The sequence below is a fragment of the Ursus americanus genome, chromosome 22, assembly GCF_024610735.1.
Source record: "Ursus americanus isolate L20-20 chromosome 22, mUrsAme1.1.p, whole genome shotgun sequence".
NCBI lineage: Eukaryota > Metazoa > Chordata > Mammalia > Carnivora > Ursidae > Ursus > Ursus americanus.
This window is the reverse complement of record NC_142148.1, coordinates 33,825,056-33,852,896: the sequence shown is the minus strand read 5'-3', so window position 1 is coordinate 33,852,896 and position 27,841 is coordinate 33,825,056. Positions and strand designations below refer to the sequence as shown.

General features: G+C 44.5%; 1 protein-coding gene across 4 annotated transcripts in view; it reads right to left on the bottom strand.

Annotated features, from left to right (window-relative positions):
* Positions 1-27,841, bottom strand: part of PLCB4 (phospholipase C beta 4) — a 399,303-nt gene that overhangs the window by 103,560 nt on the left and 267,902 nt on the right. For all 4 annotated transcript variants that reach the window (XM_045808925.2, XM_045808910.2, XM_087853750.1 and 1 more), the window contains exons 4-7: positions 26,572-26,652; positions 25,801-25,860; positions 24,165-24,308; positions 435-514 (exon numbers count right to left, since the gene is read on the bottom strand). In XM_045808925.2, the coding sequence (XP_045664881.1) occupies positions 435-514; positions 24,165-24,308; positions 25,801-25,860; positions 26,572-26,652 (365 nt within the window). The remainder of the gene's footprint in view (positions 1-434; positions 515-24,164; positions 24,309-25,800; positions 25,861-26,571; positions 26,653-27,841) is intronic.

The following is a 27,841-nucleotide window of genomic DNA, read 5'->3' as shown; positions in this document are numbered from 1 at the left end:
CCTGGGGCCAGCACTCCTTTTTGACCCTAGAAATGGGTAATCTTGTATGTGCTTCTCTTGGCCACACTCCCCAATTCTCAGTCTCACACAACAGAGGCTCCAAGTGCAACATCACCCAACTATGGCCCGAAGCATGGGGAACTCTTTATCGGCACTCGGGATGGGGGCCTACGACCCAGAGGATACTGAAGTTCCAGCATCTTCCTGCCATCAACCATTCCATTCCTATCGGTTTGGGCTACCGGTTGATCACAATGTCCTGCCACGTGGCATGAAGAGTCCAGCTGTGTGTCGGGAACCTCTTCTCCAGGGTCGGGAGCATGGAGGGGAAGATGAGGACGAGGCTGTCTGGCCATATACTAAGCCTTCATCTCCTACTCTGACCTTTTGCTTTTTAACATTCAAGAACAAAGAGTGATGTAAATACAACTCACTGCTTCTTGAGGCAGGTCATTGGACTGACATTGTTGGCCCTGAAGTTGTGTATGATTGATCTCAGTCCTTCTACCCATTGCTGAAAGAGAAAGAAAAAGCATTCCTGGTGAGCAAAACCACAGGAACCGAAAATAGTGGTTTTCATGAGACAGCCTGCATCCATTCAGTATAAGAATAATGTAAACTCTTCTTTTATCACCTCCCTGCCACGGCATGATCTTTGTTTTGCATGCCATGCTTTATTCCTTAATAAATAGCTTTCATTCTTTCCATGAAGATAAATGTAACATCTAGGGCATCATTAAACACGGGGTTGTCAGAAAGGAACGCTGCCCACTGATTGACTTGTTAAACCTTCTATCTGCAGCTTGTTTAAATAGAAATCCTTTTTAAGCCACTGGCAATCTTCATTATTTCTAAGCAACGTTATACAATACATGATGACATACTTAGCTATCCCCATTTTAGAGGATGAATGCATTTGGGGTTCATCAATTTTATCCTGTGATTCTATTTCAATGTAAGTATTTGTTACATATCTTACCTGTCGGTGTTTTCCAGCAGAGCCTTAAAAAGTAAAGCACGCACTGATTGCTGGGGTATCCGGCGCAAACAGCGAAGCGCTTACGTAATTTCTGTATAAGGACTTGGACCTCAGTTTTAGTTCATAACATCACTCCGTGGATTTACAAGGAAAAGTGAAGGAAGACTGCACATGGCAGTAAAGGAATCTGGGTCTCGTAAGGACATTCTACTAGAAAAGGCTGGCCCGTGAATTAAGGCCAACCCTGCCCTTGAATCCAATAACTGAGGCCAATGGATGCCGCACCAAGTTGCTGAAATAAAGAATCACACTCTTGGCAACATGCTTTGCAGCAAGTTGATACTGGGGGGTTTAAACAGAGCTGGGGCCTCCTCAAAAGCCAGTACCTTACCTTCTTTGGTTTATAGTCTGACTGCTGTAGCTCTGTGCTGAGGAAGGGAAACTATTTGGGGATAGATAGTAGTAAAGATGTATATTCTACCTGCACTGTCCACTAGCCACATGTGGCTTTTTAAATTTAAACTAAATCAAAGTAGGGGCGCCTGGGTGGCACAGCGGTTGGGCGTCTGCCTTCGGCTCAGGGCGTGATCCCGGCGTTATGGGATCGAGCCCCACATCGGGCTCCTCCACTATGAGCCTGCTTCTTCCTCTCCCACTCCCCCTGCTTGTGTTCCCTCTCTCGCTGGCTGTCTCTATCTCTGTCGAATAAATAAATAAATAAAAAATCTTTAAACTAAATCAAAGTAAAATTCAGTGCCTCCATTTCACTCATCACATATCAAGTGCTCGAAAGCCAACATGGGGCGAGTGCTTACCATCCTGGACAGCACAGATGAAGAACAAATCTGTTGAAACAGAAGGTTCTATCACAGCCCTGCTCAGTATTACCAGGTTTAACACGGTCTAGTGATTTAGCCATCACAAGGGCCACAGGTAAAGACTGAGTTCTGTAAAGCGTGTGTGGTTTTAATGCACTGTGATAAAATACAAATAACATCAAATGTCCTATTGGAACCATTTTTAAGTGAAGAGTGGCATTAAGTAACATTCACGTTGTTGCACAACCTTCATCACCATGCTTCTCCAGAACTCTTTTCTTCTTGCCAAATGGAAACTGTCCCCATCACACAACGCCCCATTTTCCTCTCCCCCCCCAAACCCTGGCAACCACCATTCTACTTTCTGTCTCTATGAATCTGCCTATCATAGGTTCTTCATAAAAACAAATCATAGGTATTTGCCCTTCGACAAATTTGACTGGCATAATGTCCTCAAGGCTCAGCCAGATCACAGAGCGTGTCAGAATTTCCTTCTCTTAGGGGCTGGATAATATTCCATTGGCTGTGTAGACCGCATTTGGCTTCTTCTTTCATCTGTTGATGGACACCTGGGTTACTACTGTGATTAATGGTGGCTACTGTGATTGATGCTTCTATGAACACAGGTATACCAGTAGCTCTTCAAGTGCCTGCCTTCAAGTCTTTTGGGTATATACCCTGAAGTAGAATTACTGGATCCTCGAGTAACTCTGTTTTTCACTTTTTGAGGAACCACCATTCTGTGACACAGCCGGGTCATTCACATTCCTGCCAACAGTGCACATGGGTTCCAATTTCTTCATGTCCTTGTCGACACTTGTTTTTGTTTTTTATTTTTCCTGTTTTGTTTTCATTTTGAGACTATCCATCCTAAAGGATAGGAGTCTAATGGAGAGCTCTGGCTTTCCTCTTCATGTTCCCGTCATACCTAACAGTTTTCTGAAGGAGGACTTAGGAGTTAGAAGAGGTCAATTTCCTTCCACAACTAGAAAAGGCCATTTCCTAAGGGCCATAAATAGCATCGAAAGCCTCATGATGGGGACACCAGGATTCTGAGGGAGGAGGAAGAAAGGCAAGAGTAGCATTAAAGAAATGCCTTATTATTTTCATCATCAGCCTTTACTTCCTCTGTCAGGCTAAATATGGGACTATAATTCCCTGGGGACCATCAAATATCCTGTTGTTGGCCTAACAAACCACAGGCTCACACAGAGTTTCCCAAGAGGAGACAGAAAAACATAAATAATTAGGTTGGCGTTCACTGGGCAACGTTTTCTCAACCTGAAGGCTTGTTACATGTTCCAAAACATCGAACAGAGTCCATGGTTTCCTAGGGCAAAAAACTGGGCAATTTCTGAGACTGCTCACTCGCTTTTTCAGAGCATTCTGATTTAGTTGTCCCTAACAATAAATTACAGAGAGATACCAGACTTTGAGGAGGGTTAAACAACTCATCCATCTTTTGAAAATATAATGCTGGTGAAGAATCTTGTTTATTGTGACAGGAAGGTCTCCGGGAGTGACCTCTGAGGTCATCACTCCAGGGACAGTCCTCATGCTGGAATCCTCACAGGCCCTAAAGGGCACCGGGGTTGGGGAGGCTGTTGCTTCTTCTCTTTGTGATGATGAAAGTGAGGGTCAAGGGCCTTGCCCAAGGTCACAGAACAGCTGGCACAGGGCTGAGAGGCAATTAGCGCTCTGCTGTCTGCCCTTCCTTAGGGCTTGCTCGCACATCTCCCTCCACGACGTGGAAAAGTCCCATCAGGCCTTTCCTTCTCTCTATTGTCTTCCAGGGAACGGACACCTAGCATATTAAGGCCAAGAAACTTTAGGAAGAAATATGTTGAGCGTTTTGTTTTGCTGTTTCTAACCAAGTAGATGGAATGCCAGCAGGTGTCAGTAGAGCCCTAGAGTTTAGCTGAAAAGTTGTACCAGGGGTGAACTAGATGCATATGCTTCATTGAATGTTTCCAGATGAGCAGAAGGAAAAAAAACCCCCAAAACAAAAAACTGTGACTTAGCTATGTTTCCTCGAATTGCTGAAAATAAGCACATATGTTAACAGTCTACATATGCCCTAAAACGTGCATCTTCAAGCCCAGGGCTGCGTGTTTCTAGAAGGATCATTCCCTGACGCATGCAGAGCACACTCGTCAGCTCAATGGTGACAAGCTGGTGACAGGATTCCTACTGTGCTGGGTGCCTCCCTCTGGTCCTGCCATGCTGAGGGGGCCCATGCAGCCTGGACATAGGGAAACCAGCCCAAAGGACCCACTGGATTCCGATGTCCAAATCAGCAGTTTCTGCGCTTCCCCAGCAAGTTGTTCCCTTCATTTCCTAATCTTTCCCAATACGAACTTAAAGCTTAGTTCAGCCCTTCTAAGGAGAAGGGTAAGAAAGGTCCTTCTAGGGACTCTTGTGGGCTTAGCTGGACAGTTTAGGAAAAGGAGGGAGGAAGAGAAGCTGCCTCTAATTTTCTCCTTGGGATTTACGACCTCTCCTCTGAGACTCCTTGTTCTCACCGCGCAGGCGGGTGTCCATTTTCCAGGCAAATGGCGTGGCCTCGCCCTTAGCTGTCTCCTTTGCCCCAGGACACTGGACTGTCATGGACAAAACTATCCCTTTCCCACTGAAAAAAGCAGAAGGGCATACACAGAACAAAACCAAACCAAAAAAATATGAATTTACATAGGGTGTATACCTCCCTTTTTCCCTTTGAAAACATTTGGTAGGGTTTTTTTTTTTTTTTTTAAGGTTATGGAAGCAGTATTTAAATGTCCTTTGCAGAAGAACGTAAAGCAAAAAAGTATACAGCAAAAAGTAAACATCACCCCAAATTCCATTATTGACATCAAGAGCTTGCCACTGACAACATTTGGTATTGAAGTCTTAGCCTTTTTAAAAATGTACGTATAACTTTGTCATCCTAAAATAACTAGTCCCATTACTTGCCAGTCAGTACTGCCTCTGGTAGAGTTGTTGTTCTTTTAACTCAATCTTATCTCTAGATTTTGTTCCAGAAGCATCCTTTTCAGTCTTTAGTCAAAACAGCATGTTGTCAAAGCAAAAAATTACACAGACCCTTGGATACTCTCCAAGAAGGCTATGCAATTTTTTCTCCAAAGAGTAGACTCAATGGCATCCTCCTTCATCTCTTGGTGTGGGATTCTTCTCAAAGAGGAGGCTACTGGCGGAAGTGGCGGAGTCATCTTAACTAAGTCTGCTGCAAGTTAACTGCAGACTTGTTACGCAGAGGGTAGTCCAGGGACTAGCAGCCTCACCTGGGAATCGCTGAAAGGCAAATCAGCAGTCCCTATCTATGAAATCTGTGTCGAGGGCTGGGGAAGAGAAACCTGTGTTGAAGTGAGCTTCCCAAATGGTTCTTTTGCAAATTCACATATAAAGACACTGTTCTGAACCCATGCCTCTCAGTCAAAAGGTTGGCGTCTAGACCAACAGCATCAACATGTCCAGGTTGCTGGTTAGAACCGCAGACTCTCAGATCTCATCCCACCCAGACCCACTGGATCAGAATCTTCATTTAATAAGATCCCGGGGTGACTTGTGTGCACATCCCAGTTTGAGAAGCACAGGTCTAGAAGAGGGGTCCTTCCCCACCTGCAGTATCTACTTCTGTTGCCCACCTAGAAAGATCTGGGTTTGGTTTCCTACGGGAGCTGATAGTTTCCTATGGTGCCCTTGGCTGGGATATCTGGTCTTTTAGTAAGGACCCTGGAAAGAGCTCTCCGGTTCCTGATTTATTCTGTTTTTGTCCTATCCCTCCCTACCTGGGCTGAACAAACCTGCATTCACTAGCATGGAAATTGTGACCTACACACTTAGGTTAAATTGCTTGCATGTGGAAACAAGAGGAGGCAAGATGTTGCAGGAAGTGACTTTCACCTTCCCAACGGCTATGCTGTGAAAAGAACCAACAGATGGGGCCATTTGAGATGCTTAAAATATTGCACCTTGTTACCTGTAACTCATAAACCCTGATCGATGCAGAGCTTTTGTTTTTGGTTTTTTAAGTAAATGGGGATCAGAAAAAGTCAAGGCAGATCTCAGCTGGCTATTCTCATGGCGCTTAATTGCTCTAACAGTTAATTAGTTGTCATTTGCTCAAACAATATAAGCCAGGAATTTACTTAACTTGAAATACAGCGTTGATTCCTTTGTACTGTGAGTTCTGCTAATAAGACTCATTTTACTGATGGGGTTGAGGGCAGACTGCCCCAGAATACGTCCCTTTGGCATGTGGATAATTTTGAGCTGAAGACAATCAAGGCCTGATAAACTCAAGAAGAGCTTTTTACCTCTCTCTTAACTGCTTAAAAGAATTTAGATAAAGGCCTGTACCAGGAAGAGAGTTATTACCAAAGATAACTATTTTTTTTTTTAAACACAGAAAGTCTTCTCCACAGGGCATGACAATCATTTGTTTCCAAACATTTGCCCTTCCCATCTTCCTGTGAATTGTCTTCCTCATCTCCGAAGCCCCAGACCCTTACCCCCTTTCTCCTTAGCTCAGGGTGGCATGTACACCTCAATTACCTGCTTATCAGAGAGCCTTTCGTGTCTTGAGGGGCTCCTGTACACACATAATTAGATTTCTTTTTCTCCTGTTAATCTCTCTCTTATTAGAAGTGGGTGTCTCAGCCAGGAACCCAGAAGGGTAGAGGGAAATTCATTTTTCCTCCCGTACAACCATGCACTAGAGGCACACTATGAAGCTTTCCAAGATTTCCACAGGGTCTAATGTTGCAACAAGATAAGACTCTTTGTAATACTCTTTATAAGATGTAAAACTGCAACATGTCACAAATCTCCAGATGCAGAGTCAGAGTGGAGTAATTGTATCTTTATATTCAACCAGAAACTTGATTTTAGGAAGGCTTTTGAGCTTTCAAGAGGCTTATTAGACTGTAAAGGCACTGTAGGTAGAACTCTATACGTTTTCTCTTCTGGGTCTATACATGTAAGGAGAATGAAATGATTTCAGTTCTTAGGATAAGGTATTAGTTGCCATTAAATTGTCAGTGCTGAACTTTGAAGACTGGCCAAGCAAAAGACATTTCCAGCTGGGACAGTGTTATAAGAATACTATGTGGATATTACTCAGAGACCAGATTAGTAGTTCCCAGACCTTGTTGTACCTTGGAACCCCTTGGGGAGCTTATAAGACATTTCAGAAGCCTGGAGATTCTCATTAACAATCTGAGCCCAGCTGGACCATCAGTCTGCCTTTTAGAGACCGCAGATAATTCTAATGCAAATCTACAACTTAGGACCACTGAACCAGACCACGTGTGCTACATTCGGTTTATCAGTATTTTTCAAACTTTACCATGCATTTGGATCACTTGGGAATTTTGTTCAAGTACAGATCTGGATTCGGTAGGTCCAGTGTCTGTGCTAAAGAGTCCGCATTTCTTAAAATCTTCCAAGAGAGGCCATGGAGGCTGGCTTGACCTTCTGTGCCCTGTTCGCACAAGAGTAGCAGTGTTTGTACATTATTTCTAGAACAATCATGCATCTTATATACTGCTGGGAAGTCCACCGATGAAAAAGCAGTCCTACTCTCCAGTATGCCAGCTTTTCTCAAGCGGCCCTAAGATCAGCAGCACGAGCATCCCGCAGGAGTTTATTAGAAATGCCAACTCCCAGGCCCCACCTGAGTTCTACGGCTTCAGCCACGCTGGGGATGGGGCCCGGCAATCTGCATCTTAACAGCCCCCCCTCCCCGACGCCTCTAATGCAACAATCACATTATGATAGTGTCAGAGCATCTGATACCAATCACGGATAAAGATAATTGACGAGTGTGTACAGGTGGCCACAGGAGGACAGGCTTGTGTGGTTTCGTTTTGGAACAATTTTATTGAGGTCCAATTTAAATACACTGAATGGCCGATGAGCTGTTGATTCGAAGTTCTCAAAAGCTAACTAAGCACCCGTAGGGTGAGTACCCCCCATGGAGACACTTGGAATTTTAAACCTTCATTCCCCTGTTTTGGATTAAATTCACACACACATCACTGTGTGTGCTGAAGTATTTTAAAGAAAGTTACAAGCACGACAAAAGCAGAGCGGGCGGCCAGAAGGAGGTTGGCCCAAAGGATGTTCCCCAACCCCAGCAAATCTGGCTGCCGGTGCTGTTCCAGGATCTCACTCAGCGGCTGGAGATGGCCCCTCGGAAGCCCGTTAGAAGTGACAGCTCTGCGGGACTGTGAGAGAGGGAAGCACGGTGTCTGGACAGGCCGGGTCTGGAAGCCTGGTCTTTGGGGAGAACACTTAACTAAATAACTGGTATGGGGGCACCTGGCCTTTGGCTCAGGTCATGATCCAGGGTCCTGGGATCGAGTCCCACGTGGGGCTCCCTGCTTCTTCCTCTCCCTCTCTCTCCCTCTGCCTGCCACTCCCCCTGCTTGTGCTCTCTCTGTCAAATAAATAAAATCTTGAAAATAAATGAATGAATGGTCCAGAAACAAGACAGAGGTCTGTTTCCCAGAACTAGGGTACCCCACTGGTCCCCTGCTCATGCCTGAGTACCAGGGCTGGAGCCAACACAGCAGGAGGACTAAATAGAGGCCAAGGGCCTGTGCTCCTAAAGTCTTGGTCCTTATGGTCTTCCTCCCAGGGCTGAGGCAGGGCCCTGCCCAGGGAGGACCAAACCCCAGAGGCAAAAGCAGGAGAGCAGAGAGCTGGTGATTTAGGCAGGACTTCAACAACGACAACATCACAGTTTACCCTTCAAATATGCTCATCTAAGATGCCGAATCCATTCTAAAATGAGATGGGGGGTGCCTGGGTGGCACAGCGGTTAAGCGTCTGCCTTCGGCTCAGGGCGTGATCCCGGCGTTATGGGATCGAGCCCCACATCAGGCTCCTCTGCTATGAGCCTGCTTCTTCTTCTCCCACTCCCCCTGCTTGTATTCCCCCTCTCGCTGGCTGTCTCTATCTCTGTCGAATAAATAAATAAAATCTTAAAAAAAAAATGAGATGGGAGCAGATCTACCAATGTTTGTATATCACAGACCAACTTCTACATCACGTTAAGAAGAAAAAATAAAACCGCTTTCTCTTTCATGTCAGTGACTTCCTCCGGGTTCTCCTAAGGAGAGAAACACAGATAGAATGTACAGAGTGTCAGTCATCAGGAGATATCCATGACAGTGTTGGAAACTCCCTCCTGGCTGGGGACAGAAGGCAAACAGGCAGACAATGACAGCGTTGACAGCAAGAACAAATCAGGCAGAAAAACCTGAAAGTCACCCCAATTGCTACCCAGAGAGAGAGAAGTGTGCAGATAACAGAGAGGCTGAAGAAACTCGTGCACAGTAAAGGAGCTCAACTTGCAATCCCAGATACAATCCAGTTGATAAACCCAGGATGAAAGGTGAAATTAAGGAGCCTATAATGACCAATAGCGACCTACCGAAACTGGTGCCCAAACAGTCATGGGGATTTTGCAGAAAAAAACCTAAGGTCAGTAGAGTGACAACTCAATGGTAATCACAAAGGCCCTGGGGAAGTCAATAATAATTCTGATAAAATTTTCAAATCTCAAAGAACCATGACAGGAGAGAGGGGAAAAAGAGCAACGGGGGCCCTTTTCTCTTGACATGGTCTGAGTGTCTTCAAGAAAATACAAGTTTTTCATCTGCTGTCCTCTGTCCACAGAGGAAAGCTGATCAAGGTAAAAGGAGGACGGTATTAAGTGCCATCTGATTCTTCAATCACCTTCAGAGCACTGGGAATGAGTACTTGGGCAGGAACCAAGCTGCCACACTGTGTGTGTGTGTGTGTGTGTGTGTGTGTGTGTGTGTGTGTGTGTGCGCGCCTGTGTGTGAAAGATAAATTTGGATGGGCCTGGGTAATATTTATGCTTTCCTAGTCAAGATTAGTTTAGTCACTCACAGTCAAAATAGTCTGTCGGCCTGGCTGGTTATCTTGACAACACTGGGTACTTAGGTCAAAAAGAACCTTCCAAATAGTCCTAAGAACTGAGAGGACATGGTGCTGTTCTGGGTCATTATTCAGAAGCTCAAGTGTCAAATTCCCCTACCAAATGGGTTTCTGTTCATTATCTTTCCAAGAGACAACTTTTGAATCCCCTAAGCCTGCATTTAAAGATACCCTGTAAAAATATCCTATTGCATCTAACAGAACCTTGTCTCAAATAATCACATTTTATGCCAGGTATCTACTCCAATAAATATACTGTTGAAGGGAATCAAGATAGGCCACCCCAAAATACGACACTTTGGTACAAAAATTATTTTAAGCTGAAGGCATCTGAATTCCTGAAATCCCTTACTGACGGAAAGCAGGGCTTACCCGAAAGAACCCCATTGTCATAAAGCCCCATCCAGGAGCAGCTCTCACCTTCCCTTCTGGGACACAAATCGATTTGAGTGTGCTCAAATAGAAACTGTCACAAAATTCTCATGTCTATCTCTTCTCCTATGGGCCCATTTATCTTTCCTAAAAATCATTTGCTGTCCTATAAGAGGCCTTTTGCTGCCTCTCTTTCCCTTCCTCAGAGGATGTACAAACTCCCAGATATCCCTGCTCCTTTGCGTATGCACTTCCTTCTGCGAGGCTCCGTGCACATAAAATTAAAAATTAATAAATTTATGTCCCTTTTCTCTGTTAACTTGTCTCTTGTCAGTTTATCTCATAGACGCAGCTGAAGAAACACGAAGAAGAAGAAAATGTAAGTACACCTATACGCTCAGAATACATGAATGCCTTGTGTTCACTTGTGCTTACAGAGACTTTAAACGATACACGATGTTCTTTCTTGACTCAGGTTCACAGAGCAGCTCTGTTCCTACAAACTCCAGAACTCACTCAAAACCCAAATGAGATACCGGCTTTATTTTTTGTCACATTTTTTGGTATCTGCATGGAGAACTCTAAAATAACTGAAGAATTTCAAGATTTTTAAGAAAACCAGGAGCATCCTCCTATGTATGCCAGGCAGAAGCCAGTTTTGTGAAAGTGCATTTGGGGGCTCGACTGTCAAATTTGCAAAGTCCTGCTGGTAAGAGAAGCATAAACAGCTGGTGAATTAAAAGGTATTCATGGGGGTGCCTGGGTGGCTCAGTTAGTTAAGCATCTGCCTTCGGCTCTAGTCATAACCTCAGGGTCCTGGGATCAAGCCCCACGAGGAGTCTGCTTCTCCCTCTGCCCCTCCTCTCCTCTGCTCGTTCTCTCTCTTTTTCAAATAAATAAATAAAATCTTAAAAAAAAATAAAAGGTATTCATGAAGTTGTTTCTCTGGCTGATACCTGTACTTAGAACCCTTGAAGTCACATTCCTCCTGACGTGAACTGGCGGACAATGTTGGCAAATTAAGCCATGCCAAAATGAAGCTATGGCACCAGGCAGAGGCTCCGTGATAAATATAATCAATCAGGGAACCTCTGGCCAACTTTGGCCTGGAGTTCTCCATCTACAGGCACAGGCACATCAAATCTAGAGGTACTCCCGTAAGCTAAATAGGACTTTGAATAAAAGATGCTAAAAAAGGATCTGAATCAGTGCATTTCAGTTTCATTACCTTTCTATCCTTTATGGACGAGTCCCCTGACCTTCCCAGGCAGCAAGAAAGGTGGGGGGCGGGGGGTGAAGGATCGGGGGTCGGGGGGGGGATGTAGCAGCAGGAAAATGGAATAAAAAGAGTATATAGGTAAAGACGAATCGGTGAAAGTCTAGATGACACTGCTTCCATACTTCTGGAAAAATATGGGGCCAAGAATGCCTCTATGACATTGCTTGTTGACTTTCCCCCCGCAAAGTAGTAGTTCTGGAAGGTTTTCATTTGTGTGCCTTCAACAGGCAAAAATAAAGAAATTAAAAAAAAAAGTTCGGTAAATAGCTGAATTTGTGCGGAGATTCACACCAGAATAAGAGTGCTTCATGGAATGCTGCGGTAAAGAAACCTAACACGGCTTTCTCACGCTTCGTTGACCAGGGATCCTCCTTTAAATGTAGGGTATTTTGCAGACCTTCCCATTTGGGAAGTGCTGCTGTCAGAGTTCAGCTCCCACAGATAAGGGCATTAACTTTCACCCCAAAAGTACAGTAAAATCTTCCAACGTTCAGGTGGAAGTTGTTGGGCGGTGACAGAATACAGGATCTAAAGTGAGTCCGTGCCTGGCTTCAAGACACCAGCTCTGCCGCTCACTGGCAGTGTGACCTTGGGCAAGTGACTCAACCTCTCTGGGCCTATTTCTTCCTCTGGAAAATGGTAACAACCATGCCCATCCCAGAGGACTGTTGTGAGAATGAAATGAGAGCATATATGGTCAAGGACTGATATTCAATACAAACTAAAAAATTCCATTGCTGCTACTCTTATGGATTATTGGGGCTCACTGGTCAGCATTTCTATAAAGGGCCAGAAAATACGTAGTTTAGGCTTTAAGAAGGCCGCATATGATTCTCTGTTGTATGGTGTTTCCATTTCGTTAACAATCCCTTAAAAATGTAAAAGCCATTCTTAGCTCATTGGCTGTATAAACTCAGGCTGAGGGGTGGGTTTGGCCCCTGGGCTGCACTTTGCCAGCCCCCCATTGTGATGATTAAGCTCACTCCAGATCACTCTGCTCAGAGGGGACAAGGTCTCCCATCAGGTGAGGTGTCTGACCCATCTTCTCACGCACCCTGCTCTTTAAAGAAAACATACGAACGCACGTAGGCTCGCCTTCCACATACAATCTGTTCACAACAGCAAAATCTTGTCAGCGGGGAAAACTGGGGCTGTGTGGTTCGTAGAGAAGCAATTTAAAGCTAGTGACAGTCTCCTCTCCCAGGGGCCAAAAGGTGAAAGCCAAACTTCATATTACGCTTCTGGAGCAATTAGAGGAACTCATTTTGCATTCCCTTGATGGAGTCATTTGGTAACACTCGCAATTAGAGCAAAATGAGCTGCACGGGGCTAGGCCTGGAGCACAGAGTCTCCTCCTAGGAAACCTGACACACAGCAGTGAGAGAGGCCCCCGCAAAGAAAACCTGTTCCCCACGAAGCCCCCGCATTCTGTACAGAAGCTCCCCCCTCCCCCGAAAGAAGGCCTGGTAACACCAAGAAAATCCACCTTCAAGATCATGGGGGTTTATAATTACACCGAAGCCCAAGAAAAACATTTTAAAGACCAAGAAAATGCACGTGATAAAAATTTTAAATGAAAAACTACAGTACATTAAGCTCTATAAACACAATGAGTCCAACGGTATGTGCAAGAAAATTGTGCGAATTAAAAAGACATACTGGGGTGGATGGGGTTGTAGGGAGTCAGGAATGGGGTTTCCTTTGGGGGAGGATGATATGTTCTAGAACTAGACGGCGGGGGAGGGGGATCATTGTACAACACTGATCTACTAAACTGTCCACTCACTTTAAAGTAGTTCATTTTACATTAAGAGAATTTCACTTCAATTTAAAAAAAGGCACGGATGACGGGGGGTAATGCACTCCAGTGGCGGGGGGGGGGGTATTTTCTTCTTTTTACTCTTCTGCACTTTTTACTAGAATATAGTGGAAGTATTCGCTCTACCATGAGCAATACTCCTGCATTCAGAAAACACCAGTGCACAGTATAAAAATGCACGGTCCATGCAAATGTTTAAAATGACAGTGCTGGCAAGCTCAGCGTTGCCGCAGACGACGGCTCTAAGCTACAGCTCCAGCTTCTTCCACGCTTTGCTCCTCCCACTACAGCAAGGAAACCTCACCAATTCAGATGAGAAAACTCCCTAAAGGACAGCAAAACCTGCTTTAGCTTCAGTGTCCAGGTTCCTGAACGCAAACTTTGACAAGGAGCTTTTTACTTTTTTTTCTTTTTTTAAAGATTTTATTTATTTGACAGAGAGAGAGCGCCAGAGAGCACAAGCAGGGGGAGGGGAGAATGGCAGAGGGAGGAGAAGCAGACTCCCTGCTGAGCCAGGAGCCTGATGTGGGACTCGATCCCAGGACCCTGGGATCATGACCTGAGCTGAAGGCAGATGCTTAACTGACTGAGCCACCCAGGTGCCCCAAGGAGCCTGACTTTTAAGTTTGATGCTATGAAAAATGAGAGTAAAAATCCACCCTTGACTAGTAAAGAAATTAGAGGATTTCAAAAGAAAACAAAGACAGGTGTTATTAATTTTAATTTTTCTTAAAATTTGAGAGAGAGAGTGAGAGAGAGAGCATACACATGTGTGAGCAGGAGAGGGGCAGAGGGAGAAAGAGGGGAAGCAGATTCCCTGCTGAGCAGGGGGCCCTACACAGGGCTCTATCCCACAACCCATGGGATCATGACCTGAGCTGAAACCATGAGTTGGATGCTTAACCAACTAAGCCACCCAGGCACCCCAAAGATAGGTGTTCTTAGAATGCCAAGAGGTTAAAGATGCAGAACGCAGGGACATCAAAGCCAGGGCTGGTCCACAGAAGAGTTCCAAGGGCCCCCAAGTAGCAAATGAGCTCCTTTGATTGCAGGATCCACAGCAGGTCCCATGGCATACACAAAAGAACGTGTTTTAAACAAATTCATTGTCCCTTCCCCACTGCATCCAGAAGTAACCAGACCCTCACTTTCTTGTAACCCTATCATCGTACTCTCTGTTAATCAGACTTAAAATCTTGTCTCCACCTTGGCTTCTCTAACTTCACCCAGGAACAAACCCTCCTGACCCCATATTCCGATGTTTCTCAGGCCTTCCTCTGTGTAACTGGTTGCAGCCAAGAACTACTGATTGTCTTGAATTCTATCTCAGCACTTCTCGGAACTGTAAGGTGCCAAGTACCTACCAGACCTTATTCAAATGCTAATTCCGATTCACCGGGTCTGGGACGGGCCTGAGATTCTCCTCTGACAAGTTCCCAGATGCTGCCGCTGCTGCTGGTCCGGACCAGGCTTTGAGGAGCGATGCTCTCAGCCACAAGTTATTACCAGGTGTGGGTCTTAGAATGTAAAGATTGTGTTGCATCCCTCCTACAGCACGGGGCATGACCTTCCATTACCTCCCTAGAATCTTCAGGATGGATTCGACAAGCATCTCGCTTGGCACTCAAAGCAGGCCACAGGCTTAGCCTGACTTACCGATCCCCAATCGAAAGTGTTCACTCCAGTCTGTGCACTGGATTTACCCCTGCAGGTACAATATTCCTCTGCTTCTGAATGTCTGCTCATGTCCCAACCCCCACGTGCACGACCTTCTGTCTTCTGATGGACCGCACACGGTGGACATCTCCATAATGGGACCAGCAGGCTCCCCCTCTTCTGGGAGCAAAGTCTTGCCTCTTTTATGGAAATGCTTTTCCTCCCTCCCTCTCCAACCACAGAATCTCCTATGCTAGCCTTGTGAGGACTGGCTTTGTGATGGTGATGTGACCCACATTAGGCTAGGGTCTCCTACCTGTGCAAGAGCGTCCTCCAAAGCAACTAATCCTGTATCCTCCTCGGCACCCAGTATACTTTTTCTTGCAAAGAGATTCCTTAACTCTTAGAGGAGCAAATAACTTCCAAGGTCACTTGGTACAACTCCCTACTTTTATCAATGAGAATAAAAAAGCCCACGTAGTGGAAATGATTTATACAAGCTTAGAATGCATCAGAAAGTAACTCTTGGATGAGTAGCTCGATGAAAGAAGGTAAAAAGGAAAAAAAACGAAAACGGGCATCTTCATTTAAAATGTCAACGAAGTGAACACATTAGGTAAATGTTAGCATTCGTCTCACCGTAAGCACCTTCACGCTACGTGGTGATGTCTGGCGCTAGGGTTCTAAATGAGCCAGAGATAGTCTGTCATTCGGCAGATTGGTGTTTAAAAAATGAATGTATTTGTCAACATTTTAACATCAGGAGATTTCAAGTAAAAATAAATCCAGATGTCCGGTATCTTATGGAAAAAACACCACCATCTTCAACCATCTAGCAACCGCAAGGCACGTACTCTCATCTCGTTGGAAAATTGGCTGGAAACTGGTAGATGCTGCTCCCACCCCCAGAAGGTGTATGGACGTTCCAACTCGCTACTGTCTATACCATCTCTTGTCTTCACCTGGCACTTTTCATTATTCACATCACCTTCCTGGCTCCCGCAGGCACCTGGGATCACAACTCATGGTCTAAAGGAGCTACTGCATTTGGTAGCATGCAGAGAAACTACTAAGTTCAGGGCTGACAGAGCACCACCGTGGCGGAGACACGGAAGTACTGAGTTCGGGGAAAGATGGTCTTTAACAGCAGGATGAGAACCGAGGGAGCCAGAGAGATGGAAGGTGGTCCAGGGAGGCCCAAGGAGATAAGTTTCACCCACTCCACAGATGAACCAATGAATGCAGCCCTCCCTCTGCAGGCAGAGAGAGAGAGTGACGGTTTCTAAATTCAACCCAGCAGTAAGCCAAATGAACCCCATTATCTTCATTTGCAAGAAGAGAAAGCCTAGGTGCGATGGGGGCACTTAGGCTCACTCACAGCCACTCATTTGCTGATTCACAGCTAGGTCCTGCAGCAAGCTTTTTCACTGGCCCTCACTGCTTCATTTCCCATGAATTCGAGATGGTTTAGTAAAAACAAAATAAGAACACGCCAACTTTCAGTTTTGGAAACATGAAAACGCACACACGTTGCATCCCAGACTTGAGCCTCAAAAAACACTGAGGCAATGGGATGAAACAATTTAAATAATCAGAATATTGGGGCTTGGATGATAGGAAGCTGAGATTTACAATTAGCTACTCCAGCGCTCAGCAGCAGGCACGGGCTCAGGTGGGCCTGGGCAGCGGCCCCGGGAGTTAGTGTCCGCTTTTTTCAAGAGAGGTGGGATCTAAACACTCCTTATTGAGCTTCTCCACAGGGCAGTGCTTCTCACACCGCAGTGTGCCCCAGAACCACCTGGAAGGCTCATGAAAACGCGGGGATACTGATTCAGTAGGGCGGGGGCAGGGCCTGAGAATCTGCATCTGAGAATCTGCATCTCTAATTCAGTTCCCAGGTACTGCTGGAGCCGCTCGTCTGGGGACCAGGCTTTGACAACCACTGGCACAGATGATACAATGAAAACTCCATGTCAAGAAACAGCATTTTACCCGGGAGTACTCTGAACCAAAGCTATTGCTGGGGTCACAGGCACTAATTCATTTTAATGGTGCTTTTGGTGTTCTGTGTGAATTCTAATCAATGGCTAGGCCGGTGGAATCCATAGGTCTACAGATTAACCTGTTTGCTGTGGTCAATCAATTTGATAAAAATTTGCTTAAGTTCACAATCATTGTGAATTTTGGACTAGATCCATTCGTATGCTAAACCAATGGGACTCAAACTTCGCCCTGCACGAGAATCACTTGGCAGCTTAGTTTAAAACTGATTACGAGGCTTGGCCCCCAGAATTTCTGATGTCTTGGGTTGGGGGAATTTGCATTTTTTGGGGGGCTCCCAGGTGAGGCCAGTGGTCTGATCCCTCCTAGAAGCTCTGCAAAAAAAAAAACCTAGGTGAGGGGAGGGAGGTTCCGCAGGCCTTCCCCACGAAACTCTGCAGTTAGCCTTCCACTCAACATAATTCAAGTTCAGCAAAGTGGTTTTGGCCTTCAACCCAATCTACTAAAATAAGACTTTATCACTTGTAATAAACTACCTGACTTTGTCTCTTTTGTATACAAAAGAGAACATGTAACATTTTTCTAATTTAATTTCTATAGTACTTATGCATAGGCTTATTTGAGGACTTGGTTACAAAGCATAATTTCTAGAGTTTGCCAAATATTTACAACCTGCATGAAGTATAATGAGCAGTCTGGAAATGGTCTAAATTCAGTCCCAATCTTTGCATTTTGAACCTCATAAAAACAGCTTATTTTTGTAATCAAAGGAAAATTCAACTTAGTATAAAATAACACACTTATTTTTGGGGATTTTAAATGAGGGCTGCATTTCCATCTCATGTACAGTGACTCGGTGATTTCAGTTTGCTGTGCAACGCAGCTGTATCTTAGTGAAAGACATCTGAACTCCCTTCAACAAGCCAGAAACAAAATCCTGCCAAGCTGGTCGCATTCTGAGACAGAAAAAATACAGGAGAGAAACCGAGTTGCTTTTTCTAATTAAGGAACACGGTTATAATGTTCCATGTTATTTGCAAAGAAAGGAGGAAGATCCAGGAAAAAAAAAAGGTATTACAGTTCAGAAAAGGATTGGAACATACCTTCTTCATGTGACTGCTTTTATTCACAGGCACATTAAGCAACTTATCAGATTCACCTATGACCCAAAGGCACATATGTTTGAGGAAGAAGTGCCAACGATGTGTTGGGTAATCCTTTTAACAGAGGGTTTTTTAAGGAGGGGGAAAATAAATTTTCTAACTGGAAGGACAGGAAGGATTTAGGCAAGCATAACAATAATGATCCAGGTTGGAAAGAGGAAAGACACCAGGTTAAAACCTCTAGTCTTGTCGTGAATTTTCAGCAACAGTCCCATTGTATCCTGCAAAGTGACTCTAAAAATAACACCGTGGAATCCCAGACCTTTTGACTATCAATGCACCACATTTTCTCAGGCTTCTGGTCTAAAGAGCATTTTCCCAACTTTTCTTAGAGCTGAACTGTACAGAACTGGAACTGAACATAATAAAAATAAAAAATAAAAAGTAAATCCCCCCAAAGCCCAAAAACCCTAAAAAAAGCCTTGCATTAAAAATACTTGTTTTAGGGAAATCCAAATAAAAGTGTATTGTTTAAAGGGGGAAGAAAAAAACTGGAGGTGTATAGCAAAGGGGTTATCCATGTTGATCATCCGGGTTAGAATTTACTGATTCCGTCAACAGAAAGACCTCGGTAAAGTGGGTACTTATTAAGCACCTACTAAAGTTTGGGCAAAGACCATTCTAGATGTTGGGGATGCAGCAGGGAACAAGACATTGCCCTCGTGTCAGCAGAGGAAGGGACTGAATGAATAAATGGTACATAAATAGTGCTCAATGCTATGAAGACAATACAGCAGGATAAGGAGTGAGGGAGAGCCACGGGGTGGCAAGATGGGGAGCTGACGCGATATTCCTGCAGGGATGTGAGAAACGTGAGCGAAAAAGCAGTGCATGTAACTGGGGGAAGAGTGTGTTCAGGGCAGAAGGAACAGCAAATGCAAAGTCCCTAGAGGTGGAGGGAAACAAAAAAGAGGAAAGAGGGAGAAAGGGAAAGGAAGTGCAGGGGGCTTTTGGCAGTGCCATGTAAGTCTTGGAGTGACACGATCTGAATCACATTTTAAAAGCATCCCTCCAGCTGCTGTTCTGAGAACAGACTCAAAGGGGCAAGACCAAGGCAGAGAATCCAGCGAGGAGAGACGTGGTACTGGCCTGGATCACCCTGTAGTGACGCTGGTGGTGAGAAGCAGCTAGATTCTTGAGACAAGGGTGTGTTGGCAACGGGCTAACGCGAGAGACAAGGCAGGCTTCCATGGTCTCAGCCGCTGGCGAGGAGGAGAGTGGGTGAAGGGTGACACGTGTAGATTTGGATCTAAGTTTACAAAACCATTCGACATTCATTTTGTAGGAGAGAATGGACGTAGAACTGAGATCAAATCTTCCAAAGAGGTACAGCCGCAAGGCAAGCTCTTGGCTCTTCAGGCAGAGAAGGCAGCTGAAGAAAGTACAAGCCAAGCTACAAAGATTTTTTTTTTAAAGATTTTATTTATTTATTCGACAGAGAGAGATACAGTCAGAGAGAGAGGGAAAACAAGCAGGGGGAGTGGGAGAGGGAGAAGCAGGCTCATAGCGGAGGAGCCTGATGTGGGGCTCGATCCCATAACGCCGGGATCACGCCCTGAGCCGAAGGCAGACGCTTAACCGCTGTGCCACCCAGGCGCCCCGAGATTTTTTTTTTTTTATACCTGTGTCCTCCTTCACTGAAGAAAAGCACAATCCTAGTCTCACAGTCATGTATACTGGACAATATTTTGTATTTATCTGAACCCTCAACTCTGAGAAACTCATACCATGCGAAATTTTATGGACTCTTCAAAAACCCACTTGAAATAGAAAGAAAAAAAATAACGGAGAGCCCCTTGGGGAACAGGAAGAACAGAAAATGAAATGGCTTGCTCAAAGTCAGGGACGGTTCCTCCTCCGTGTGGAAGCTGGTTCTCCATAGAGAGTACACAAAGCTGAAATTTGGCCCATTTGCCTGGATGAAAGGTTTGGTAAAGTGGTGTTTTGGTTTTTTTCCCCCAGAATGGGCAGGTCGTTAAGTGTTGTAAGAGCCCAGGAATTAAGAACAGACTCAAGAATCTCATAAGATAAATACTCCTAAGCAAGTTCTATACTAGAAACTCTCTCGATTTCTCTCTGGTCAGACTAGTACTTGTCAGATGTTCCTAAAACAAGCAAAACCCTCTGACCGCCCAGGAATGCTAAACTCTCAGTTAGTAAGCTACTGGCCAATAGGTTGGGCCCTTTGTTCTTACTTTGCAGGCTTACCATGAGTTCTTATGTTTGTTCCCAAACCTGTTTATGTCCACTGTAATTTAAAAGTTATACGAACTGGGGCGCCTGGGTGGCTCGGTTAGTTAAGCCTCCAACTCCGGATTTCTGCTCAGGTCGTGATCTCAGGGTCCTGGGGTTAAGCCCCAGGTCGAGCTCCCTGCTCAGTGGGGAGTCTGCTTTTCTCCCTCTCTCCCTCCCTCGGCTCGTGCTCTCTCTCTCTACAATAAATAAATCTTTAAAAAAATAAATAAAAATTATATGAACCAATGAAATATGTTCGTGGAAAGAAAGAGGGTTGCTGTTTCTCTAAGTCGGATATTTTAGAAAGATTTCTTTAAAGGCAAGTTGCTCCACATGCTTTTTCCCAAACTGAGTGAACAAGACAATTATGGATTAGGGAAAGAAGTCACACAATCGTAGGATTCTGCCGTCCCATTGCTCCACAGGTGTCTTTAAAAGCCTCACTTCCACTTCAGAGCAACCAAACTGGGTATCTGAGACCATGCCTCACAGGTCAGACAAAGGCAAAAAAACTCCCTCGACCCCAATCCACAGATCCATACTTCGTGAAAATACTTTACCCTGACCTTAAAAGATTGGCCAACGACTGAATCCCATTTATACACTTCTAGTTAAAAATCAAGTGTTTAAGGTCTGCATGGGTTACTTAAGAAAACGATGACTCGCTTTAACTGATTCTTGTCATAAATTGACTAGGAACGCAGGGCAGGAAGAGAAGGGCAGTTAGCTTCTCCTATGGTACCATGACTCTCGGCTCGTAGGTCATACTCAGGCTTGAGTGGCACCACAGAGTCACAAATGCCATTTCAGGGACACTGGTCCGGCCCCACATTCCTCACCTGACCTGATGTAATTTGTGAATTCTGCCATCATTCTGACCTGAGGCCATTACATCTCTGTGTGTTCTGTATAAATCCTCTCACCTCGATGGCTTGTGTATTCTGCTGGGGGTAGGAACACATCCAGAGGACTAGGAATAAAATGGTGGTGACAGAGAAAATATGGTCCGTGCTGGAGGGAGTATTAGGATATGAATGAGCACAGTTCAGTTTTGAAATCAGGAAGTAGGCAAAATTATCCACATATATGTATACTCCATGAACAAGTTTTTTCAACATCTCCTTCTCCACGAGTCAAAGCTTCAGGGGAAATGCTACTAGGAAAAGAACGCTAAATCTTGGGGCGCCTGGGTGGCACAGCGGTTAGGCGTCTGCCTTCGGCTCAGGGCGTGATCCCAGCGTTATGGGATCGAGCCCCACGTCGGGCTCCTCCGCTATGAGCCTGCTTCTTCCTCTCCCACTCCCCCTGCTTGTGTTCCCTCTCTCGCTGGCTGTCTCTATCCTGTCGAATAAATAAATAAAAAATCTTAAAAAAAAAAAAAAAAGAACTCTAAATCTTAACATTAAGCACACACCCCCTATCTCAAAGATAGACATACAGACCACCTCCACAGGAGTACGGGTTTTAGAACATAGTTCTTCAATGAAATGGGCTAGCATTGATAGCAATCAAACCAGGGAAAGCAAAAATATTATGGGATTTACTGGTTTGAGCCATCTTTCCAGAACCGTACTTGCTCAGGGCATCAGGTGGGGTGGGCAGGAGTATCACATGGGACTTCAGAAAGCTTGAGTGTGAGGCCAGGCTCTGGTCCAGCCCACTGTGTGGTCTTAGGTGAGTTCTTTTAACTCCTTGGCCTCATTCTCCTCATCTGAAAAGTGATGTGGTATGAAGTGCTTCCTAAACTCCATTTCCTGCTCTAATATTCTGTGGCCCCGGGATCATCAGAGCTAACACTCATCTAAGGCTTTCAATGAGTGACAGTGCACGAAGCACTTTCCACGTAGTAACTCAGGCAATCCTCGTGACACTCCGAACAGCAGATACTTTGGCATTATTCCCATTTCACAAAGGCAGGAAATGAGGTACAGAGAGGTAAGCTGTCTAAGTCACACAGTTGTTAGTGGAAGAACAAGTATTTGAGCCCAGGCAACCTGGTCCCAAAGCCCAAGCCTACATCAACGCGCACCGCTTGGAATATGATGAATTGACAAAAGCCAGAAAACATAGGCCTACAGAACCGTCTTTTTGCAAAATTTGGCGCAGCTCAACATCTGTATCTGATTAACAAAGCTTTTCTTTATGAGTGGTCAGCATGGACTTCTGAGATTGACCGTTGCTATGGCAAACAGCCACTGAAAAAGACCTCGGCAGCAGAGATGGAGGCGTGAGTTACAAAAAGCAGGAACAATACACGTTTAGATCAGCAGGGTTCAAGGAACCATTCAAACTGGCCTCGATCTAAGCAAAATAATAAAAGAACTTGAAGGCTTTGCAATCTCTGTTCTCCCAAAGCGAGGTAACTTGGAACAACAGCACAAAAACAACAAAACCACCACGAGACAGAAACAAAGGCTCCCCTGCAATGTGGAGTATCCATTCCTGGCCCCAGAGCCTAAGTCCGGGAGTTGCTTGGACTTCACTGCACATCTGAGTCCTCCGACTGAGCAGGAAGGGTCTCGTTAAAAAAAAAAATGAAGATTCGGGATCTGTAGGTCTAGGTGGACCTGAGACTCCAAGGTGTAAGGAGCTCCGAGGCGAGGCTGTGTTGCTGGAATGTGGATCGTACTCTGTGAGTGGGGGTAAAGAGCCCAGAGGGCCTCAGAGTCTGCAGAACTCACTTCTGCCACCAGGAAGCTCTGGCCCAGGGTCAAGTCTTCTAAGCTTGGTTCTGTCAGATGATCTTATCTCTACATCCCGTCTAGCTCTAAAGCCCGGTATCTGCAATGAGGACTTTCTCATTCAACCCTACGCGGAGTTTCTTCTGGTAGGATTAAATGGGAAAATGAAATGCCTCCCATAGCCCCCACACCCAGGTCTCTGCAATGGGAGAATCGAGGCTTAGTCCTCCCCACACCTATTACAGAAAGATAATGAGAGTTCTGTTCAGAGTTAGACCACCCCCAAAACAAATGACTTGCAGAAAAGCGATTTATGTTTGAGGCTTTCTGTTTCGGCCAAAACCTTTTTGAGACTCACTTGCCAGGGCAATGGTATGCTGGGTATGGTATTAAAAGACGGATCATGACCCAATACTTTAATAACTTAGAGAGGTGGGGGGTGGAGCCTGGATTTCTTTACCATCTAGACCTGTGCTATCCAATATGGCAGCCATTAGCCATATGCAGCTATCGAGCACTTCAGATATAGCTAGGCTGAATTGAAAACACACATCAGATCTTGAAGACTTGGTATAAAAAGAATATAAAATGTCATTAATAAATTTTATATTGATTTTAAGTTAAAATGACAGTATTTTGGGTATATCGTGAACGAACTATTTTATTGAAATTAATTTCACCTGTTCCTTCTTGCTTTTTAAAGGTGTCTGCTAGAAAAAATTTAAATGCTATCTGTGGCTTGATTTATGTTTCTGCTGGGCAATGCTGATCTAGTCCCTTGCTACTCAAACTGTGGGTCTCAGACCAGTTGGATGGGTATCAGCTAGGAACCCGTGAGGGAGAATTCTGTCCTCATCTCAGACCTACTGAATCACAATGCGCATTTTAACAAAATCCAGGTGATTCCCGTGCACAGTCTAGTGTGATAGGTGCTGGGCTCATTTCTCCTACAACATATCCACAAAGATACTTGGATTCTTGGTACACTTAAGTGATACACTAAAAGAGTATTGTGCTTGCTGGATTTTCTATACCAACATTCCAGCTAGGCAACAGAACTATATTTTTAAAATTTTAAATTAATTACTATACAGCTTTAATATATAAATCGAAATTATACATGACATAGTATGCATACCACATATACACATACAAGGGCGGAAGGGAGGGGAGGTTTTTTCCGCTGAGGCTACCTTAGTTACTTCCGGATTTTCAGCCACCATGTATGTGAAACTGATGTTCACCAGATCCGTGCCACTGCAGACACAAACTATCCGCCCTTCCAGATCATTCTCTGACTTTCCAACAGCTTCAAGAGCGGCCAGGATTTTGGGATCCTGTATAGAAGTATACAAATAGGAAAAAAATGGTCAGATCACAGGGCATGGAGGGAACACGCTCGTTTGATGTAAAAATACACAGAAGGACAAATGTTTTCTTTCTAAAAATGCCCTGATACCCAGCATCGTTCTACGACGTGTAGAGGTGGAAGTTGCAATGCTACACACTACTGGAACTCATTTGGTAAGAAAAGTATTCTAATTGTATTGATGGAGAAAACCGGGTGTGAGGGTCTTTCTTTAGGTTCTTGGTTGTAACTATCGGAGGACCTGGACGATGATAATGGGATGGAAAGGCTCTGACTGGGACCTGCCTGGGTCCACAAAGATCAAAGGGGTGTTTCAGCTGAGGACAGTCACTGACGTCTCATGCAAATAAACACAGGCATTGCCACCGCCAGTGACCAGGGTTAGAAGAAAATAAGACGGAGTCTTTCAAGGAACCTGGACACAGAGAGTATGTTCATCTCTGGAAGCCGTGGCGTCTTCATTTGGGATGAAGAGAGTGTAAGTTTACCCTAATTAGCACATAAAATAGCATCTTTATCCTCGGAAAGAACTCAGGAGGAAACGCCAACAGTTACAGAGAAATTTTAATGAACATAAACGAGGACAGCTTTGAAAAAGACAAACAAACAAAATGAGGCACGTAATTTTGTTTTTCAACATCTAAAAACCTGCAGGGCTATTATGAAAAAGGGAATAAATACTGTGCTTTAATATTCTAGAAAAAAGCCAGCTTTTTACATTCTTAGCACCACTATGCAAACGGCTTCTTACTCAAACAAGTCAATCACTGTGAAGAAGACGGATTTATATGCTGTCATCTGTGTCTCTCAGAGGCAAACGGAGCCTCCAAGGTGAGCCGCTGTCTGCGTGCACAGGTGCACAAATATGGAACTAACAATGCCATTTAAATTTCCACATCAACCGCAGACCACAAGTGACTCACTGTTTGTTTAAAAAAAAAAAAAAAAAAAAAAGGCAGCAGAGGGAGGGGGGGCCTTGCTGAATTAACTTTTTTTTTTTAAGATTTTATTTATTTATTCGACAGAGATAGAGACAGCCAGCGAGAGAGGGAATACAAGCAGGGGGAGTGGGAGAGGAAGAAGCAGGCTCATAGCGGAGGAGCCTGATGTGGGGCTCGATCCCAGAACGCCGTGATCACGCCCTGAGCCGAAGGCTGACGCTTAACCACTGTGCCACCCAGGCGCCCCTGAATTAACTTTTGAGTTAAGGAAACTGTTTCTTTGATGGAAGTCTCATGCAAGCATCTTCTCTTTGAAAGGTGAATAACGCTTCTGATATAACTAAACATAATGCAATCCGAACCACCCAATGGATATAGATGAAAAGATTTCTAAATTGTGTGTTCTTCATTCCCAGCTGATGAGTCTGGGGCAGTAAAAGGTTAAAGAACATTCCAGAACCCTTTTCCAACCTAGGGAAATCTGTGTTTAGAAGAAAAGCAAACACCAATCACAAGTACCTTTGGGGTGGCTCCCAGGCGAACACTGTTGATGAGGGAGCATTCTAGCACTTGTCCTTCCTGGAAAGAGAGAACATAACACACCAGTGAGCAGAAATCCTGCCAGACCTACGGCACAGACGAGGTACCCGATGATGAAGGCAATGCCAATGACAGTTAAGTAGAGAGGGAGCGAAAAACAAGGGACAGTCATTGCAATACCCAAAATCAGAAACAGTCAAGACCCCACACCCTCCATTCCACATATACTTGTACAAACGGATGCAGGTCTGAATAATTATTTATGTTTATAAAGTGCTGTTATCTTGATGCATATAATACTGTTACTAATGGATGTAGAGCATTAAACATATGTGTGTACACGTAATATTAAGTGGGTCCATTACTCTTATAGAATCTGAGACTCAGCTTGAAACTCTCTTCTTCTAGGAAACCTTCCTAATTCCCAAGATTAAATCAGATCTGCCTGTTTTAAACTCTTGTAACAACCTGACCTTCTCTTTCACAACACTCAATGACTTGTATCTTTTTTTTTTTTTTTTTTAATGCCTGCTTCTTCTCCTAGACTGGAATCTGTGAGGTCTAGGGTATTGTCCTTGATCACCACTGTATCCCCAGTGCCTGCCGTATGGAAGCACATTTTTAAAATCTTGAATAGATAAGTAAGTGCAGGGCTCCATGCCCTCAAGAGTCCTTCTGCCTGCTTGTTGAGAAACATAATGGTTTAAATCAGACAGCAGGAAAGAACAAGTTGCAGTTCCTGTGTCCTACCTTGCCTTCACTCCTCCAGGTCAGAAAGAAGCCAAATTCATCCACTTTGAAGAGGCAGTTGGGTTCAAACACAAAGGATTCCTGTTAAAAAAAAAAAATGTGTTGATCTGTATGTACGTCTACATACAATCTGTTGATCTGTATGTACGTCTACATACAATCTAATAAAAATGCAAATATCTTTTAAGCCTCTAAATGAGGGAAAATGAGAAATCACCCTTTTGCATCCTAAATCTAATGACCACACTCCCTATTATATGGAGGAATATTTTCATCTTGAAAAGTCCTTGCATTCACTTTTGTATTGAAAGACTGACCAACTTCATGCGGCATCTTCCTCTAGAATAGCTTTAAGAACAAAACACACTGATGTCTTGTAGGTCATAGAGGAGAAAGTTTCTCTAAGACCTGAGAAAAAAGAGCTCAGGGAAGGAAGAAGGACTCCCAGATTCCAGCCAACTGGTCTCCCTCCACAAAAGACCAATTGTTGCCTGTATTTACTATAATGTACAAATCAGGAGAGAATTTTTTTTAAGTCACTGATTTTTTTTTTTTTTTGTCTACATCATTCAACATTCAGATGTTTGCTCAGAAAATTTCTGAGATTTTTGCTTTTCCATCCAACCTCATTTGGTGTCCTGTAAACCAGGACTTGAGCAGGATTTTGAGTGAGGCAAAGTGCCAATATTTGATTGACAAGGTGGCACTTTTGGATGGTTCAACTTTTTTGAAAAGGCTTGACCCAGGAGCTTACCCTCTAGATGTTGGACCAGCAGCATCAGCATCACCTGGGAGTTTGACTGAACTGCAGAGTCTAGGGCTCCAGCCCAGATGGACTGAACCAGAGTCTCTGGGAGCAGGGCCTAGAAATCTGCATTCCAACAACCCTTCCAGGGGATTCTAATGCACGCTAAAGTTTGAGAACCACTTCGGTGGCCTTGGACACCAAAAACTCTGTTGAAACTTAGAGAATCAAAATTTGAATCAAGAAGGAATGTTGCGCTTCACGTGCAGGGTTTCAGGGCAGCTATGCTGTACTTGCCAAAGGATTCTTGGTCTTTAGCAAGAAAGCACCGCTGCGCTTATGAGCAATAGGAAAAATCTGTATCAACGAAAGACAAAGGGTATTCAGGAAATGAACCCAGATACCCTCTGCCCTCTGACTGTATTGTACCAAGCCTTGGCACCCCTGTGGCAACAAATCCAATGTCCTTCTCATGATGTAAAGAAGTTGTCCTCCTCGATAATTACAGGGCCAATAACAGGGAAC